General features: G+C 40.8%; 1 protein-coding gene across 4 annotated transcripts in view; it reads right to left on the bottom strand.

The window, feature by feature from the left end:
* Positions 1–488: 488 nt before the first annotated feature.
* Positions 489–20,205, bottom strand: part of LOC125900448 (non-compact myelin associated protein) — a 29,492-nt gene continuing 9,775 nt past the window's right edge. For 3 of the 4 annotated variants that reach the window (XM_049595437.1, XM_049595438.1, XM_049595439.1), the window contains exons 4-7: positions 19,885–20,072; positions 4,727–4,833; positions 4,155–4,239; positions 489–1,543 (exon numbers count right to left, since the gene is read on the bottom strand). In XM_049595437.1, coding sequence (XP_049451394.1) covers positions 1,264–1,543; positions 4,155–4,239; positions 4,727–4,820 — 459 coding nt within the window. In that variant the 5' untranslated portion in view covers positions 4,821–4,833; positions 19,885–20,072 and the 3' untranslated portion in view covers positions 489–1,263. Of the gene's footprint in view, positions 1,544–4,154; positions 4,240–4,726; positions 4,834–19,884; positions 20,202–20,205 lie in introns of those variants that run through there. The other variant, XM_049595441.1, reaches the window with a different exon arrangement.

The following is a 20,205-nucleotide window of genomic DNA, read 5'->3' as shown; positions in this document are numbered from 1 at the left end:
TGGCCTCAGATTTGGAACCACATCTTCTGTGAAAAAGCAGACATGCAATTCTGAGGTTCCCAAACCAAGACTTTTACTCAAGTAATATTCTAATAGGTCACTTCCTTCACCACTGTCTATAATTAGTTTTTAAATCCTTGATGTGAAAGGAAACAGGCAACTAAAGCTGTCAGACAAATGTAGTGGAGTGAAAAGTGCGATATATGTCTCTGAGATGTACTGGAGTGGAAGTAGAAAGTAGCATAGAATGGAAATACTCAAGTACACATAGCTCAGAGTTGTACTTTAGTATAGTATTTGAGTAAATGTACTTTCTTCCACTGAGGATCTCGCAACATTTAACACTCTTTTCTTTTCTTTGAGGTTTCATATAATTGCCATATCGTTTTGTCCTTTGTACAAATGAAACAAACCAGTCAGCCACAATTAGAAATATTAAATTTAATTTTCTTCTCATTTTATTACAAGAACCACAAACAATAAAATACCGGGAGCGACAAAAATAAAGTGCAAAATCCTTTGGCGTCACACTAGAAAGGATTCACATCAGTGTGTTACACTGACACACAGACGCGTCACAGAATATCTCTGTGGTCTCTTCGTTATACAAGGTAGAAAAAAAATACATTTCATACTTAAAAATTAATGTGTGATCAGAAGACAAAGACAGTATAATGTTATATTAAGCATATTTAGTAAGTTATATTGTTGCTGTATTAAAATAAATCTGCAATATCTACACATTTTCTGTCTGTTAGCTTCTCTTATACTGTCTTTGTCTTCGTGGACGTTCATACTAATCCTACATTTACTCCTGACCCTATGTGGTCCTCTTACATACAGAAATGTACACACGTAGAGCAACATTGTCAAACCGTTACAGTCTTTACTACACACTTTCTTCATTGTATTAGTGATCTGCAAAAAGTACAAACAGTAAGAACCTTGTGGCATCTATACTCTGAACACTGACTGTAGCCAAGAATCAGTTCTTCTCCTGAAAAGTCTCCTGTCGTGAAACATCCTTCATGCGATCCATTGTGTCTGCTTTACCATTTTGTTCATGTATATTTTTGCACACCAAAGGAGGACGTCCTGTGACGGTCGTGGTCACCAGCAGTGGCTCAGCTGGTGGACATCGACGACACTGACGTCACAGATTGAGTTTCCACAGGATTCAGTCAGCACGCAGTGTGTGGTTGCGCATGAAGACGACACATCAGTCAGTGCCTGTTGTTGTGAGACTACACCACAGTCTTGTCGCTATGTGTTTTCTACTGATGGAGCAGAGTGTATGGTGATGGCTGTGGAGTCGCTGGTGGTGCTGGACTGCTCTATGAGGTTTGCCTCCGAGCTGGTGAGCTCCGCTCTGGGCAGCTGGAAGCTGTTCTCCGAGGCCGGGTTTGAATTGGAGATGCTGCCCGACACGGAGTTGACTCCCATGGTGCTCAGCGGCATGCTGCTCTGGACCGTGGATTGGGACATCTTCGGCCGAGGTTTGGAGCCTCCGCTGGCTCCCAGGACTCTGGCTGCATGTGTCCGCCTAGAAACAAAACAAAGTTGTTACTTCACTCACATAACACGGAGTGGGCTATCATTTAGTAAACTGGCATGTGATGTTCACTGACTGTTTCTCCATGAGGTGTGATCAACAGTTACATAAAAATATGGCAGATAATCCCTCCGACCTTCTCATCTGTTTTACTGATAGCCCTTTAACAGACACAGTAGTCATACAAAATGGTGATAGAAGACAAATAAGAGTGAGAACAATCTGTATTTTATAGTCTAAACTGTCAATAAAATAACCCACACTTCACTTCTGAGTCGCGACCTTTTCGGCTTTTGTGCCCCTGAACTCTCACATCAAGTTCAATATGTCTATTGGTCATGAGAAGTTTATCCAAAGTCATTTTCCCTTCTTGAATTGTTTCTTTTGAATAACTTTAAAGGCTGACTTTAACTTCTTTTTTTATTAGGGATAGATAAATAAAAACAATAGAGAATTACGAAGGAAAGGTAGATAAATAGAATAATAGATATCTAATAAAAAATAGTAAATAATAAACTCAAAAGAAATGAAACACTCTATCTCTGTAGGGATCCTTTCCACAACAATGTCAGACACTTAAAACAATCTGAGCCTGTTAGTGGCAAAAGTCCCCCTAGTGGTTACATTGCAGCCTGTATCTGGGCTGCCAGCTGAAATACTGGACCAGTTTCAAAAAACGGTTGTTCCCATTAGTTACTCCGACATAAAAACATGTTAAAATAGGGTTCGGGGTCCAGATAAAAATGGATCCTTTTATTGCTATACTTGGGGTATCATTTGAACAACTCCCGATTAACCCCTCACAGTCAGAAATATTAGCCTTTAATTCCCTTTGGTGAGACGCTGCATTTTACTCCTGTGGATCTCTCCTAAACCCCCATCATATGGCTGTGGCTTAATTTTTTTTTTTTTTTTTTTTTAGTTTTATATACTTTATTAATCCCCCTGAGGGGAAATTCAATTTTTTCTCTCCATTGTCATTAACACACAGGTCTGAAAGACACAAACAGGACCTATACATGCACAAAGTGGAGAGAGGTCAGAGTGAGGGGGCTGCCTTGGTCAGGCGCCCCGAGCGGTTTGGGGGTTCGGTGCCTTGCTCAAGGGCACCTCGGCAGTGCCCAGGAGGTGAACTGGCACCTCTCCAGCCACCAGTCCACGCTCCATATTTGGTCCGGACGGGGACTCGAACAGGCGACCCTCCAGTTCCCAACCCAAGTCCCTATGGACTGAGCTACTGCTGCTATGAGGATGTTATCCTCATATTATATTGTCCAGCACCCAATATTTAGCATTTTTGGATGTGCGCGCCGTTTTTTGAGTCTTCAACTTGACACTGGATAACGTCAACAGGCCTTTTGCCCAACAATAATCACTGAATATCTGTATGTGACAACGAAGAAAATAAGAATTAATAATTAATAATTAAACAACTTGAATAGTTAATTATATTTTATTTGTAATATGCAGATTTTTCAAGGGCATATATAGCAAATGGCACTGCGTTAACATAAAGAGAGTTCGCCTTTGAACATATTTCCAAGTTGGCAGTCACTCATAATATAGTGACCCGCTCAGCAAATATGACAAAAACAAGCAATTACTTGACTTGAAATTGAGAGTTAATGATGTAACTAAGATACTATGAATTCTGCGTGTCCACTGGTTACATCACCTGAAAAGGTACCATACCATAACCACACCATTATTTTCACATGTCACAAGGCACACTGATTATTGCTTTGTTGAGGTAGTTAAATGTTTACATTTAGAGGTTACTCAGTATAATATTTTAAAAGCAGCCATGTTTGCACAGTTATGTCTAACACTTATTCTCTTGTATGTTAAATAAACTATTTTCTAAAATTTATCCAGGCTTCAGTCATTTCTTTGCTACACTGTCCAGCCTTACTTAGGATTCAAAAAAGGTCATTTTGATGTGAGGTTACCCCCAAAGTAAACATATACATTCAGATCAGTTCATACGCGATGGTTGTATGTAAAATTACATCCATAAAAACCAACGTATAGACATCAACTGTATGAAAACAGCACGTTCAGAAGCAGAGATAAGCACTTCTTAGTGTGATGCTGTGACACAAATGCCCTAAATTTGACCCCTGAATTTACCTTGATCCACTAAGTATATTTTGGGTGTCTCTAAGAATCACAGAAAACCTTGAATGATTACTATTGCAATTTCCCCTGGGTCAAACCACGCATTGACTGGACTTGTATTTCAGAGGGAAATATTTTAGATATTGTGCAATGTCAGCTAGTTTTACCTCCTCAGGCCTCTAAAAAGGTTCAGATAATCTAAGGGAACATCATTCAGGAGGGAAACTACAGGCCGTATGGGACCTGTGACACGTAACTGACTGTGAGTAGGTGCTGCACTGCTTAAAGGGTCACAAGCTCAAAAGGTTGTGAACTGTAAGAATATGTTGATTATTTTTACAGTCTATGGTTGATATACATGAGTGTTTTTATTAGCCTGATGAAAAGATTAGAAACAGCAGCAGAGGATAAAAATAGCATGACTGTTTCTTTGGTAGCATTCACTATGCAGAATTCGTCCTGTCACACAGGAATGTGGCCCTACCTGTTGTACGTCTTCAGGATGATGAGGAGAATGGCGAGAATGATGATGAGACCTATGACGATGACAGCGATCATTGCCCCAGAACCTGAGAGACAGAGAGCGATGAACATGTTGAAAGCTTGTTTTCCTGTCACTGTGTCTACCTCTAAAAATTTGCATTTCACATCTGACACATTCCCTCTGCTCCGCGCTGTGCGACGTTATTCTGTGTGTGTCCTCCACAAGTAGTGTGTGGTATCTTAGCAACGGCATTGCTCACAGGCAAACAGAACACGGCAAATATTTCCTATTAAATGCTTGGGTGCCACTCCCATACGAGGCGTCTAGATTAGGGCTGCGTGACGCAACAGGTTGTTATTTATGAGGCTTGTCTTATCGTAGAGTTTTTCAATTTCAATTTTCTGCCATAGGGGACGTCTGAGATCTGATGGTGTCCACAACAAACAGAAGGGTGTGTTTTATCAATATCTAATTTACGAGGAGAAGGAGGCAATGCACGCACGCACGCACACACACACACACACACACACACACACACACACACACACACACACACACACACACATCCTTACTCTGGATGAGTATTTGTTCTTTTGTCTTTGTGACGGCGGTTGTGTTTGAAGGTACTGTCGTGTTGGTCACAGGTGAGGCAGTTGTAGATTGCATCTTCAGCAATAACCTGCAACAAACAAACATTTTAGTCAATGAATGTACTCCAAAACAATGACTAAACACCGCTACATGTGTGTGAGGGCAATATTCTTCCAGTCTGCTGCAGTCTTACTACAGATGAAGTGTGGAGACGTAAATAGAACAAAGAATGGGATTCGAAGATTAAAATATCCGTGTGATATATTTTTATAAACAGCAGACAGGTGGCACAGTAGAGGGAGTGCACAAATGAATGGGTGTTTTATAAACCACAGGAATGAGGTTCCTTGCCAGAACATTATGTATGAAAGTACAATCAGTGCCGACTTTACAACCGCAGTGCTCATGACGTGTTGGCCATTAAGATCTTTTCGAACACAGCACATGCCGTACACTTTGTCACCAAACCTCCATCTGTATGACTGACATGAAACAGATTGGAAAGACGTGATTGTGTTTGCTCTTATCAGCTGGCTTTAGGGTGACACAGCGGGTTCATATATCACTGTCATGTCTGCTTAAGCTTTATGAAAACATCTGCAGTTTTAGATGTGTATCTTCAGACAGACTGATGCAAGACGGAACAGACCCGGAAACAATATTCAGACATGTGGGACAAGTATGTTACAGTGTCACAACTCACTTGAAAAGACCAAAACCAACAATGAACTGATTCTACTGAGTAGTATTGTCTGCATAGCCAAGGCCTGATACGTTCCCCAGTGCCATAACCACTTGTTACAACCAAGGTCTGCAGAAGACCATCTCTGAACCAACAATACGTCCAACCTTGAAGCAGATGGGCTACAGCAGCTGAAGACCACACCAGGTGCCACTCCTGTCAGCTAACAACAGGAAACTGAGGCTACAGTTCACACAGGCTCACCAAAACTGGACAATAGAAGATTGGAAAAACGTTGCCTGGTCTGATTAGTCTCAATTTCTGCGGCGACATTCAGATGGTAGGGTCAGAATTTGGTGTAAACAACATGAAAGCATGGATCCATCCTGCCTTGTATCAACAGTTCAGGCTGCTGGTGGTGGTGTAATGGTGTGGGGGATATTTTCTTGGCACACTTTGGGCCCCTTAGTACCAACTGAGCATGGTTTAAACACCACAGCCTACCTGAGTATTGTTGCTGACCGTGTCCATCCCTTTATGACCACAGTGTACCCATCTTCTGATGGCTACTTCCAGCAGGATAACGCACCATGTCACAAAGCTCAAATCATCTCAAACTGGTTTCTTGAACACGACAATGAGTTCACTGTACTCCACTGGCTTCCACAGTCACCAGATCTCAATCCAATAGAGCAGCTTTGGGGTGTGGTGGAACGGGAGAGTCACATCATGGACTGTGTGATGCTATCATGTCAGTCTGGACCAAAATCTCTGAAGAATGTTTCCAGCACTTTGTTGAATCTATGCCACCAAGAATTAAGGCAGTTCTGAAGGCAAAAGGGGTCCAACCTGGTACTAGCAAGGTGTACCTAATTTTTTATAAGCAGCAGCTCTGTTTCCTGTGCTGAATGCACCATATTAGGACTACACCAGCAGTGCACAATAGAGTTGTGCAGGCATGAGTCCTTAAACCTGGAAATGAGTTAGCATTTTTGCACTCCCAGGTTTTTCGTCTCAAAGTCAATGGGGTTTTGTTGGATGTGTAAAATAAGGTCCGTGGTTAACACAAGCTAAAGAGATGTTCAGGATTTGTTTGACAACAAAAAATGTGTCAGTAAATGCCCCGCTCAAGAATTCTGAAGCTTTTGTTTAAATAAAAAGTGGTTGCTAACAAATGGCTAAATGAGCCTGTAGAACATCATCACTCTGAACACGGCTTCACAGCCTTGGTGTGGTGGCCACGTTGAAGTCATGTGACTGTGGTGTAATTTGTTGATAGCCTAACTTTAGCTTTTACTTCTGGCGATTGCATATAGGCCTCACAAAAAAAAACAAAAAAGTGATTTGTGAAGATCATCTTGCTGAAGGAAACATCTGAGTATCATCAGCTGTTGTTTGCCACAGAGCTTAGTTTCTGCAACAATCCAAAATGGGGCCGAAACCTGGGCTACACCAACATCCGGGCTGGCCTACAAGAAGAACGTCATCCCCTCAGCATCAGAGTCCAGTCAGGAGGAGCTGACGTAACCTTCTTACTTAAGCTAAAGTTAACAATGACAACAACAGGGCTGTGTGGGTGTATTCTTTGTATTGATAGCATCAGAAAACCTTAGACCAGACACTTTCTGCAGAGCTGCATTCTTCATCATTCAACCAGGTGTTTAGATGAGATAAAATCCCATGTGAAACACGTTTGACGAAAATGACAAAGTGATTTTGTTTTGGCTGGACTAGATTGACTCAAATGTTCAATATAATATGATGTCTAAAGAAAGATTCAAATGTCAACTATTTTAATTCACTATATATTAGTATATGAATGGTTTTCTTTTATTAAGATGAGGTGGTCGAAAAAAACAGGATGACGTCAACTAAATATGATAAAAACTAACTAGGAAAATTAGCTGACAAAATGAACACTGCTCAACTACTGTCAAAAAACAATTAAAAACACATCAGTGAGCCGCACGTTTGCACTGGGCGACATGTTCTTTCCTTATGATGAACATGGGCACTGAAGTTTAAGTTTGAGTCAGTCCCACACGCACCATCCTGCAGCCATAGAGTATGAAACATGGCTGAAAGTAGTCCCCAACACGTGCACTATTTACCTCTGTTTGGGTAGTGTTTGTTATGAACTACAGTGGCCAGCTGTTTTAGGAAAGGACTGAGCCTTTTCTTCACCTTCTGGATGAGCAGATGGACTAAGTGCTGAATGCTGGAAAATATTGCAAGATGAACACACAATTGATTTGGTCTTTTCAAGGGACTTGTTGGCCATTAAGACCAGCCGTATTCTTTACCACGTGTAACCCCGATCCTGTGCCTTGGCACTTTCTTTACATATATCTTAAATCCAGTCACACTCTTCAAATTATACCCATAATTATCACAATGAATTTGTCTTAATATAAAGATGCTTTCATGTGATTTGCGCTCACCGAATCGTGACTCGTTTGATCACACAATATCATCAACAACGCATATTCTCAGATGTTACATAGCTTCAGGCAGACTGTCAGGGCAGCTTCATTACGTTTTCATTGATCTTAACACACTGTAATCTCCATCTAATCTACTCTGCTGCATCTGTGACGTAACACGCGGAGCTCCTCTGTCACTTAGGATTCTTAAACAGTCCGCACACAGCTGTAGGTCAGGGCTGTCCCTGTGACAGATACTTCCCCGAGTTGGGATGGAAACCTGCAATCAATTTGTTTATAAGTTCCATAAAGTAGACGAAGAAGAACCTATGATTACATGTAGGTTAACTGTAATTTCCACTGAGGCTTTGTTTTATAAATGTCACTCCTACTTCAGTTTCCACTTCTGCTACACTTATCGCCTGAGCGTCATCACGGGAGTTCCTCACTGTCATTTCACACAGATGATGAGGTCAGTGATTCATTAACGCATGACTCTGAGACATGGTCATTATTATTTACACCATCATCTTGAACTATATCGCCTGATTTGTTGCGCAAAAGCGTCTTTCTTTGTGTTTGTGCAGCCGTCTTTTTGTGCTTGAGTGAATAAATTCATCCACGTGTGTTAACATATCATTATTTCGTTAAACTGTCAGAGACATGTCAGGCTGTACGACCGTGTTGGGCGTCTCATTTTGGAGCAAAACGTTTTAATTATAGTAGACAGATGAAAGACGAGGCATAGCATGAAAACAGTGTTACAATGAAGACATGAGTGACGTCGCATTGTGTCAGCTGGGAGTGAAGCACAGCAGCACAATCAGAGCAGGTGCTTCAAGCGGACGAAATTTGCATCAGCTATAAAAAGATGGAAACCCTGGCACAAGGAAGAGCGGCTCCTGACACACACACACTGTCTCTATTCTCTTAGTTAGATTAACTGCTCTGTGATTACATTCAAATTCACAACAAAGTATGCAAAACCCTTACTTCTATATTTACCTTGCTGCCTGGGAAGATCCCACTGAACATGATTACGTTTATGAACCACCGGTTGACTTAATGAGAGGTTGTTGACAGACACCAGACTGCTGTCACTCTCAAAACCACAAACTGGAGTCACTAAGAAACCACAATATTCACTAGAAAAACAAATGATAGACACAGTTACACTGCATCACACACAAAACACAGGTAATAAAAATGACAAACGTCACTTTTACGCACACATGTAGCTGCTGCTGTTACAAAGAACCTGGTTTTATACTTGAAAAGGTGGGAGGTTCAGTAGCTTTCTAATGAACACCTGGCTGCTGAAAGATTAGCTGACACACTTTCTCTTTACTTCTCTTTCACATGCATACACACACACACCCACACACACACTTACAGTAGCCTAATTACTTTCTGCCACAGACACTGCCACCATTCAGGGAACAGTTGGAGGACATTTTGGAGAATACACGTATTCACTTTCTTAAAAGAGTTAGATGAGAAAGTCGATACCACCGCCATGTCAGTACAGTAAATATGACGCTACAGCTAGTTATCTTAGCTTAGCATAAAGACTTGAAGCAGGGCTCTGTCTGAAGGTAACAAAATCTGCCCACCAGCACCTTTAAAGTTTGCTGATTAATGTATTAAATGACAGTCACATAAAAATGAGAATTTGCTGCTTTTCTTGGCTGGGAGCGGTAACTTCCTGGAGTCTCCGCTGGTTGCCTGGTAACTGCTCCAGGCAAATAGTAAGGGCCCGTGTCCACACTGAGTTTTTTTGTCAGTGCCGGCGTGCTTTTTCATCGTTCCCCATGAGGAGAGAGCAACACATTCTCACTCATGGACTTTCCATGTCCAGATAAGATGTGAAAGGTACCCTGGGTGTGTTGGTTGTTGGTTGTTCTGGGATGCTGTGTTAAGTTCTGCATGTCACATACAGTGTCTTCTTCCAAAATACACTTCAGTTTTCACAGGAAATTTACAGTTTACATACAGTCTATTTGAAAATAAAAGTACTACGTCAGTAAAAAAACACAAATTGAGTTTTTTTTCCTCCAACAACTAACTCACGTGGTTGGGTTTAGGAAAAACAAACAGGGTTTGGCTTTATAATCTCACAGTTTGCGAACACCGCTCTCCCGGATGAAGGTCGGCATTTCTTGCTGCCATAACTTTCATTCTTGTCCCACCCTGTTTCTTCCTGATGCAGCCGAGCGCTGTTAAATATAACGGCGACCAGCTGTGTATCATACCAACGTTAAAGGGCCAGTGTGTAAAATGGGTTGAAAACAGTGACATCAGTGGTCAAATTCTAGATTGCAGGGCTCACGCGCTCACCCCTTCCGTCAGGTAAATGACGGTGGCCTCGTAGGGACAAAAAGCCTTGCACGCGACTTTTTCAGGAGTAGGTCTATCTAGCGACGAGGTGAATGTTTATTTAGAAATCTAAGCCATGTTACAATATTGTAATGAATTCCTCACGAGCAGGAGACCAGAGGAGCGTTCGGGAAAAAGGCCCGTTTATTTGAACACTCCAGAAACTCCGATAACACTCCAGGGGGTAAAAGACTCCGTCCCAAACTCTGACTCTTCTGGCGTAACACACACATTTCATAACTTTACACACATACTCGTTTACCACACCGAGTGGGGACCCCCCCTCCCCTCTCTGCTCCACCAATCTCCAGCCCGCACACTGACTGACAGCGTAGCCTGTAAACAGAGCTCAGCTGTTTATTTAGCCTAGCAATATCTCCGGACTATAGCAGCTGCAATGGACGACTTTGAACGTGATTTTGAAGAGTTTCTTGTAGCGGACACAGACCCAGAGCCATACCTGTTTGAGCCGGAGCATACAGATGAGGAGCTCCATGTGTTTGATGCTGAGCGGGTGAGAAGAGGGGCTGAATGCACAGAATGGGATTCGGTGCTACCATCGTTGGGGAGATATATCGTCAGGAGGAAAAGCGCCGCAGAGGGTGCATCACAAGGAGTGAAGGTGCATCTTCTTTTCTTCGCAGATGACGGTTCAGGTTCATTCTCTCCTGTTGCATGGTAAGTGTGGTCCATTCGCAAACTTTATAACTAAAAAAACTTTTCATTGCTCTCTATCGACGAACTACTAACACTGTCTGCTGTTTCCTCCTCCTTCTTCCTTCCTTCCGCTGTCTTCGTTGGTTCATTTATACACGCGAAACATGTTCTCTGGCTGGCTGGATTGGCTGCCTTACATACATGGCGGCGCAAGATGGCGACCTCTCTAAAGCAAGGCCCTTGCTATATCTATATATATAAAAGCATAATTATAAGGCTACGAAAACCAAACAAATTTTAATTTATAGCGATCATACACTTGTATAAACATATTAATGGGTAGAATATTCAGATTCAGATTCAGATTCAGATTGACAATAAACCATGCCAAATATTACACACTGGCCCTTTCAAAGACAGCCTTTTTAGTCACTGTCTGACACTGCAAGTCACTACCCAAGCACCAAAATTTTGACAAAGTCAGGGTGAGACGGGGATGGAGAGAGCGTATGTGGCCGCATACAGCTGCCTAGAAAAAACAGCTGTACCCAGCTTTTTTTTTTTTCAGAATGATGCCACCCATTTTTGTGCGGCCACTTCAAGTGCTTCTGGTAGAAAATCTCAAAATTTTTCAGAAAAGCACTGGTGCCACTTCCACTTCAACTAGAAGCACTTGACCAAAAAAAGATGGAGGGCTCAGAAAAAAGGCACTGAGCGAGGCTCCTTTTCTCTAGGTGACGGCATGCAGCAACACATCCTCTCTCCTTATTAGGAACAATTAGAGAAAGACAGTGACACTGGGACAAACCTGCTTTGTGGACACAGGCTGTAACATGTTAATAAGCGAGTTTAAAAACTGCTGGATTGAGTTACCTTTGGAGGGAGCAAGGCTAGCCATTTCCCTTTGTGTCCAGTCTTTATGATAAGCTAAGCTAACCAGCTGCTAGCTCCAGCTACATATTTACTGCACAGCGGTATTTATCCTTTCATCTTATTCTCTAAAAGGTTTTAGGTAGGTTTTTATTTATATATTTAAAAAGGTCTAGAGTGTAGGATTTTGTGGTATTTAGCCGTGAGGTTACATTTCGCAACAAACTGAAACAAATCTCTTGTGTGAAAGCGAATTGCGCTGTCTGGAGCCAGCATTTGATTTGTTCATTCTGGGCTTCTGTCCAGACATAACATGATGAACACTACGGAAGAGAGCCCACTCCATTATGTAGATATTCATGCCTCATTCTGAGGTAACAAAACACAATGATTCTTATTTTAAGTTGATTAGAAACTAATAAAAACATAGTTATGAATACTATACTCCATTTCCCCCAATGTAGCCCCTTAAATCCTACACACTTGACCTTTAATCTAAACTAGTAAAAACATTTGTTTTACACTTAAACTGTAACGTCACTTTCGCTCATAGAGGTTATGAGATTTGTTTCTTGGCTCCTTTTTTGCATGACGTCTGACAACTTACAGTGTTTATGCAATGTATCGACAAATACAGTGGCCTGTGTACACAGCTTTAACCATTAATGGAGCGTAAAAGTTTACATTCCACCTCCAAGCTGTGCACATCCTGGAAGCATTGTGAAAGGACCAATTACAACACCATACATATGACACTCATCAAAGAAAGACAGTACAACACCTTTCTGTAATAGAGTTGAGATTTGTAAAAAAAAAAAAATTCCACAAACTAGAATTCTGACACTTTCTCATCGAGATATGATGAGAAACCGAATCTTAATTACGGGCTGACGACGGAGATTTGATACACGTGTGTACTGTACGTCTTATCCAGCTTCCTGCTCGACGGCAAACATTGCATAATCAACTCTCTCAGTGTTGACACACTATAGAGATTAGCAATGACATATATCATGTTTGCTGTTTGCAGAGGTGACAGCTTCTGATAAGTGGGTGACCGATCATATGTCGTGGCGTAAAGTGCTTTGGCAAAATGGTGGAGAAATCTGAAATCACAAATTTGCCTGGCAGGGCTTTCCACAGTACTCCGGCATTAACGTGATATATATTTATTTCTGCCTCTGTTTACAGTTATCAGCCTTTTTCGTGAATTAATAGTCCCAATCAGGTGTTTACTATAATGTCCAGTAAATATAAATATATAGAAAGACTGGCTATCAGGTTAATTGAAGTAATTCAAACATAAAATCCAAACCAACTCAGAGAAACAAGCAAACAAAAACCATGACAAGACATCAATTTACTCCATAAAGGGCACCTGCTTCACTTGTGTACAGAGAGGACAGACTTTGCACCCTTGTGCTGATAAATTCACCAGCCTTTAAAGGGCAGTTTTGATTGGATCAATTAGTGCTAATTGGAGTTTGGGCTGCACGTCTCATGTGTTTTTGTGCTGTGTTATAGCCGCAGTGCTGCCTCTGCAGAGGGCATCGCAGCTCTTGTACAGTGTGTAGAGATATTAATTAGCGCTGCCAGCTGCAGCCCTGGCACGTGCCGGCGTTTCATCAGCAGTCATTCAATTCTATTTGTCACATGTAACCATATAGAGTACAGTTATAGTGAAATGTAATCCTATTCGTGCATTAAAAATTGTGATTGGAGGGAGGGTAAGCTCTTCCTGAGCCTCTCAGTATATCTGATACCTCCTTGTCAACCTTAACAGGGAGAAAAGGTCATTATCTTTAATGATTCCCTTAGCAGTGGGTGGGTGTGTCAACTCCATCAGCGTGGGTTGTGTCGACAGAAGACACCAATACAGCCAACTGACTGCAGGCTAGGTTTAGGTGGTGTGTTAGAGATCATGCAAGGATCAGGAGAGACCTCAGCCGAGGAGACACCTACAGTTAACATGATCTGAAATGAAACTGAATTGCACTGCTCACCATTACTCAGCACCTCATGACTTTACCGGACCTCCTGGAATACAAACAACTTTTGCTCGGCGCTGCCTAAATAGCAAACACCATAATAGCCACGAACGGTACACATCGCCAAAACTGTTTCACATGACCATCAGCTAATTAATACATGCTTATTAAGCAAGCAGTGAAAAGAGAACACATTTTGACACACACAATATTTCCACTGCATTGTGTCATCTTGCCGCATTTACATAAGCTAAGTTGAAAAGTTGAGCAGAAAGAGTTGCTGACTGGTTTTGCTCTTCACATTCATTCATCCACCCTCAGTTCAACCATTTCCAAATCCAGTGTCATCTCCCCATCCAGGACATGCTCACATTCACTCTAGCTTTAAAACTGAGCCCGCCACAGCGTCTATCTGGCTCCCCACCTTCGTCACACTTTATTTGGCCAAAAATGTGTCCATTGCTCTCTGCTCCTTTCATTTTCTTGTTCTCTTTGTACCCCTTGCTTCTCTTTTTCGAGCCCCTGATATTTGTTAAGACATTACGACTTAGCCAGTGACTGCACTGTGAAAAAAGGGTGCAGTGTAAAGTAAAGTAAACTGTTGTACTTGATCCCATTTCACAGTCAAGCATAGGCCTTTGGGTCCATGTCATCTGTCTGACAAGAATACTGGCATTCTACAAAAATGGCTCCTTGTCCGCCATGTTCCTGAAAATAATAAGAGATGTCTTCTGCTCTATACACATACATTTAGCATTGTATCATCGTCTTATTTTGTTGAGTTTTAAAGCGGTTGGCATCCATAACTTTTGCTTTACCATCATCTGTTGGACTGCCCCATCTACTCCAGCATTGCCATGGCATGTGTGAATAGTCAAAGTCACAGTGCCTGAAAGGTTATCCCTGTAAATTACTGGTAACTATAAGTGAAAGAGGCTTATCTCTTCACCAGTAAGCTAATACGCATGTTTCCCAAAATTTGTAACTATTCCTTAAACCACAAAGCACAGAATCACATCAGCTGATCAACGTAGTTAGCGACAGAGAGGAAATGCCATAAACAATAAACATACATCCTTTACTGTCACAAAAACAGAAGGGAAATGCAAATGTGAGTGCCAGTAATGGACAACGGAAGTCAATACGTCCCAGTGTGAGAACAAAGTCGTTCAAATCAGGGATTGACAGTAACTGTTGCCACGTTGTCACTGGCAGCCATTTTGAGAAATTGGCAACCAATTCTTGCCGTTGATACCCATCAGTGGCAACTACCTCTTAACATTTTTTTAATTTAATTTTTTTAAATTTTATATACTTTATTAATCCCCAAGGGGAAATTCAATTTTTCACTCTGTTGTCAATTACACACAGGTCCGAACACACACATGCACAAACTGGACCTATACGTGCACTAAGTGAAGAGATGTCAGTTAACATATAAAAATAGGGGCAGTAAAAAGAAAAATGTGCAAACCAAAATGAATACATTTTTCAATATTAACTTCCACTTAAGATTTAAATTATGTTACGTATCAGATAAAACACAAACTACAAAGAATTTGTGTGGTTAAAAGATTTAAAACATTCCTTTATGTCACATTTTCATATAAAGCTGACGTATAAGTGCATAATTACTAAAAAAAAATAGGGGGACTAAAAATGGCAACCATATTTTCAGTTTTCACGACTAAAATCTGATGCCTGGTTGCCAGCCAGTAATCATTTTTAAAAGTCGGTGCTAAGCCAGAAATCCACAATGCAACTTCGATGAAGGAGAAAAAAAAAAGTAAATTGAGGATATACCTCTTGTCATGAACAGTGCTGACTACTGGCGTGCGTCTGCTAACCACAAAGCCAAAGATATCATCAATAACTCAAAGCACAGAAGACTTAAAGGAAAGTTTTAATGTTTTTAGGCAAAGGAATTTCTAACCACAACTGATCAGATCACTTTGACGTCAGTATCTTCCCCTGCAGCTGCCTGTCTTCTCTCTGCCGCAATAATAGTTTGTTTGTTGTTCCACAAATTGCAGGTATTCACTACCACGGAAGATTCAATATCCTCTCTTCCACCCTCAGTAAACACATCATTTATTGCTTTTTCTGAGCGCTGACTCTCAATGCAGAACAGGAACAATTTAATGTAGTTTCCTCTTTTTTATACTAGGAAAAAAAAAAGCTGTTGACCAGCTCGACTTTTTCCCCTTCTGTACATTGTGTAAAACACAGGCTCCTCCACACACATTTATAAACACGTTCAAAGTATGACCTTCATCAAATGACGGTTGGAGTCAATATTTGAGCAGTCAATTAGACACAGGTTAATAAGACACAGGTGGAGCTATTAGTCCAGCGAGCATGCATACTGTGCTCACAGCAGAGAGGTCACCTGCGTCACGTCAGATGTAAATGTCCCATACGATTTGTTTTCCAGATGTCACGCTAAAGAGGGATTTAACTATGACTTTTATCGACCTCAATTCGTCCCTGGGGGATTTGCAACAGCACTGACAGGTCCCTGGCACAGCGCACAGCCGCCTGCTATTGACATAAACCATGACGTGACATCAGAGATGTAAAAACTGTCTAATTAAAACAGATGTATGTTGTAAAGAGGTGATATATCAAGGCTGTTTTTCAGCTTATGGTGTGAGAGTGGGTGGTGACGGCCAGAACTCACAGCCCTCACTGTCAAAACTTAAAGTAGAAATGCCAAAAGAATAATCTAAAATAAAGAGGAAGTATTGTAGAGCCATTGGGCTCTGTAGTCGTGAGGGTACAGGCTCCATTGTCCCTGAAATATCCACAAATCATAATGGAACAATTGACTAAAATATCAGCTAATATCTCTGTACCAAATTGGGTTAGAGAAAGTATGATTTAAGCAATGAACCAGCACCAAATATTCTTATGACGAAACACACAACAGGGTTAGGATGGAAAAAGAAAGCTACTTTGTCAATGAGGGTAAAGTAGGTTTGCACAACAGCTTCTCAGCTTACAAGGTATTGTCCGCGCGGTTACGAAAACCATGACAAATGGGTATTTATAGAAAGGCAGCAAAAATCCTGTCAACACTTCTTAAAAAACGGGCTTTAAATTGATCCATTGATAGAGTCTGAAACAGACTGATGAGGCACAAACAGCTGGAATAAAGTGGAAGGTGTTCACTGATATATGTGGACACTAAATCACTTTATTACAGGTCACATTCACATCACTGAGAGTCCAGCTGAATGTCAACAAGCAAACAGTATCTAGTGTTCAGTTTTACTTTCTTTGAAATTGGTTTTCTGGGTTTATTTACTTTCTTCAGAGTCTTATTTGTGCTTCAGAATCAATCAGTCAGTCAATGACATCTATATGAGTCAGCCACTGACTAGCTATTGTTACCACTGTGTCATGAGAACACTCTGAACTGACGTTAATCTCCTTTAATATAGATATTACCATGACAGAAACCTGCTCAAACGATCCGGGTTTTGAAGTCCCATTTAGGGTATTCTGAGTTCCCACGAGCATTACAACCTCATAATATGACTTCATTAGATTACAAACATCATCTTAGCTGGGTTTCCTTTTGAGTTGGTGTTCCCATTGTAATACATTTTATGAATTAAACACTGACACCTCAGTGTGTGTCAGTGTGCCCTGATTCAAACCCCCATTTTACAATTAACATGTAATAAAGAGGATGTTGGGGTGTCAGTGGCTTAGTGGTAGAGCAGGCGCCCCATGGACAAGGCTGTTGCCGCAGCGGCCTGAGTTCGAGCCCAGCCTGTGACCCTTTGCTGCATGTCTCTCCCTCTCTCTCTTTCCCCCTTTCACACTTCACTGTACTGTCAATTAAAGGCAAAACATGCCCTAAAAATATCTTTAAAAAAATAAATAAAGAGGATGTCTGCTGCTCACAATAATACTTTTTATTTAGAGTTAGCATCCTGAAAACTGCTAACAGGGTTCCCACACATTTGTACTGGTGACTTTTCAAAACTTTTCCATAACTTTTCTATAATATTTGACCCCATTTACATGACTTCAAGTATTTTAAAATAGCCTGGACACCTCTCTAACGACAAGTCATTTGAAGCATGACCAGTGTGCGTCATGTCATAGCAGTCATCTTTCAATAATCATGCAGCACATTTCTAGACTTAAAATCAGTAATACAGACATGTTTTAGGATTTTTATCAACATATTTTAAATAATAGCTGAAACAATCAAAACTTTTTCAAAACTCTTTCACGACTGTGAGAACCCTGAGCTCAAATCAATAAAGATGTGATCTGAAACTTTGCTCGCTGGTATGTCTAGTATGCTTTCTTAGTCTGGCTACTGAAGCATATTTTGACACAATGCTTATCGGAGTTGAAAATGATAACAAAACAAAGTAGGCTACTTACAGAAGCACTGCGCTTATCATCTACAGAGTCAGACAGAAGATTATTTTATTTTTGATGTGAAAATCACTTCAACTTCTTAGGTTGACCTAGTTACAGCGTTGTTATAACTGTGTACATATATTTATTATTTCATTATTAAAATCAGTTGATATCATCATGGGCATAGGTTTCAGGGTGGACACAGGGACCCTTAATATTTAGAATATGTGCATTTGTTCCTCCCTAAATAAAAACTAAAGTAGCAGATGACTTTTATTTTGAAGAAATTAAATTAATGTAGAAAAGGCAGAAATTTGTGCATAAAATTCACTTGAACGCAGGAAATTAAGTGTTTAATGCCCCCAAATGTTCAATAAAAAAAAAACCTACAGCCTTGGATATCATATTGTGGAATATGGAAGGAGGTAAAAGCTAGTGGTGGGAAAAAAATCGATACAGCATAGTATCATAATATTTTTGTGTGGCAATATCGTATCGTCACACAGTGTCGATTTTTTTATTATATAGCCTAAATTATTAATATTACAGATACAAATTAAACTTCAGGTAGCCAACTAGAACACTATAATCAATTGCTTTTTCAGTCTACTAGATACATTTCGCTGCTGCAAAAAATGGCTGAAGTGAGACGAACAGACTGAAAACTTATCTTATTAGATAAAACAGAAACAGAAAAACAAAAGTTTTCCTTTAGGGACGTGATTTACAGTTGAAAAAAGGTAATTAATCGCTATATATCACAATATATTTTATTGTAATAATCAGCATATGGCAACATATTATTTAAAATCGCAATAATATTGCATCGTGACATAAGTATCGTGATAATATTGCATCGTGACTTAAGTATCGTGATAATATTGTATCGTGGATCCTCTGGTCTCTGGATATTCCCACCCCTAGTAATAAATAAAATAGCCTGTTGGTTTTATTTTGAACGCTGATTCACCTTTTATGTTCTTTAGTCTTTTTATGCTTTATAAAAGGTTAAATTTGTCTTTTGGTCTTTTAAGCTTCTATGTCAAGTCCTCAAACAGAAACACACTACTGTTGGCCAATAAATTAATGCCAAAAAGATGCTTCAAAGTGATCCAAACTTTAACCTAATGAGCCTCACTCAAACTGGTTAGGTGCAGCTGGTATGCGATCACAGTCATTAGCCTTCACAAGAATGACTGTAGCCCAATTTAATGAGTGAAGAGACGTAGCGACACAATAGAAGAAAAGGTATGCTTTCTATTCTTAGCACCACACAGACAACTCCCCTGGTCAAACAACTACAAGTGGTGGTTTGGAATAAACTACAGCAAGACCAAAATGATAATCATGCCTGTCACATTACTGTGAAACTACCTGCTTTGATAAACGCGGCAGGACTGTACAAGCAGCGGTCATATTTTCCTACAACATAGTGGTAACTGATGAGATGATAAGCAGGGGTGTTCCACCACACAGCCGCTTGTCAATGAGAGATGCACAGACAGATAGTGCTGGGAACTGAAGTGTAATCTCCATATATGTATATCTGCATTGTTTCACTGACCTAAGACTAAATCTGAGAGCTCCCTGGAATGTGAGCTATTCCCTTTCACCTGACTCACCTGCTATTTCGACATATTATCTGGGAAAGCCCCTGTTGTACACACACAGAAACTCATTGAAAAGTTACTCTCAACCTCACGAGACAAAGTTAAGAGGAAAACAAATCCTAATAGAAGGAGTCAAAAGCAGAGACTTACCGAACCGTCTCCTCTTTGATTTCAGCCCAAGCCTTCTCCAGATGGGAGCCTGAGCAGCGCAGAGCCCCCTCCCTCAGCTGACTGAGGGGGGCATAGTCCACCGGTGGAGGGCTGACGGTCACGGCAGGTCTGAGGAGGGAGGCACGAGGGAGCAGAGGAGTGTGTGAGGAAATAAATCCCAGGTGCTCCTACAGTGACAGTCCCACAGGTGCACACAGGACAGGACAGACACAAACAAAGGACAAAAGAGTTTTAAAAACAGAGCTGAGATGCCTCTGAGTGTGTGCTTTCTTTGGGGATCAGAGTGTTTATGTGAAGAGG

This window comes from Epinephelus fuscoguttatus, linkage group LG14 (assembly GCF_011397635.1).
Source record: "Epinephelus fuscoguttatus linkage group LG14, E.fuscoguttatus.final_Chr_v1".
NCBI lineage: Eukaryota > Metazoa > Chordata > Actinopteri > Perciformes > Serranidae > Epinephelus > Epinephelus fuscoguttatus.
Note: the sequence above shows the minus strand (reverse complement) of the source record. Positions and strands in the feature narration are given on the sequence as shown.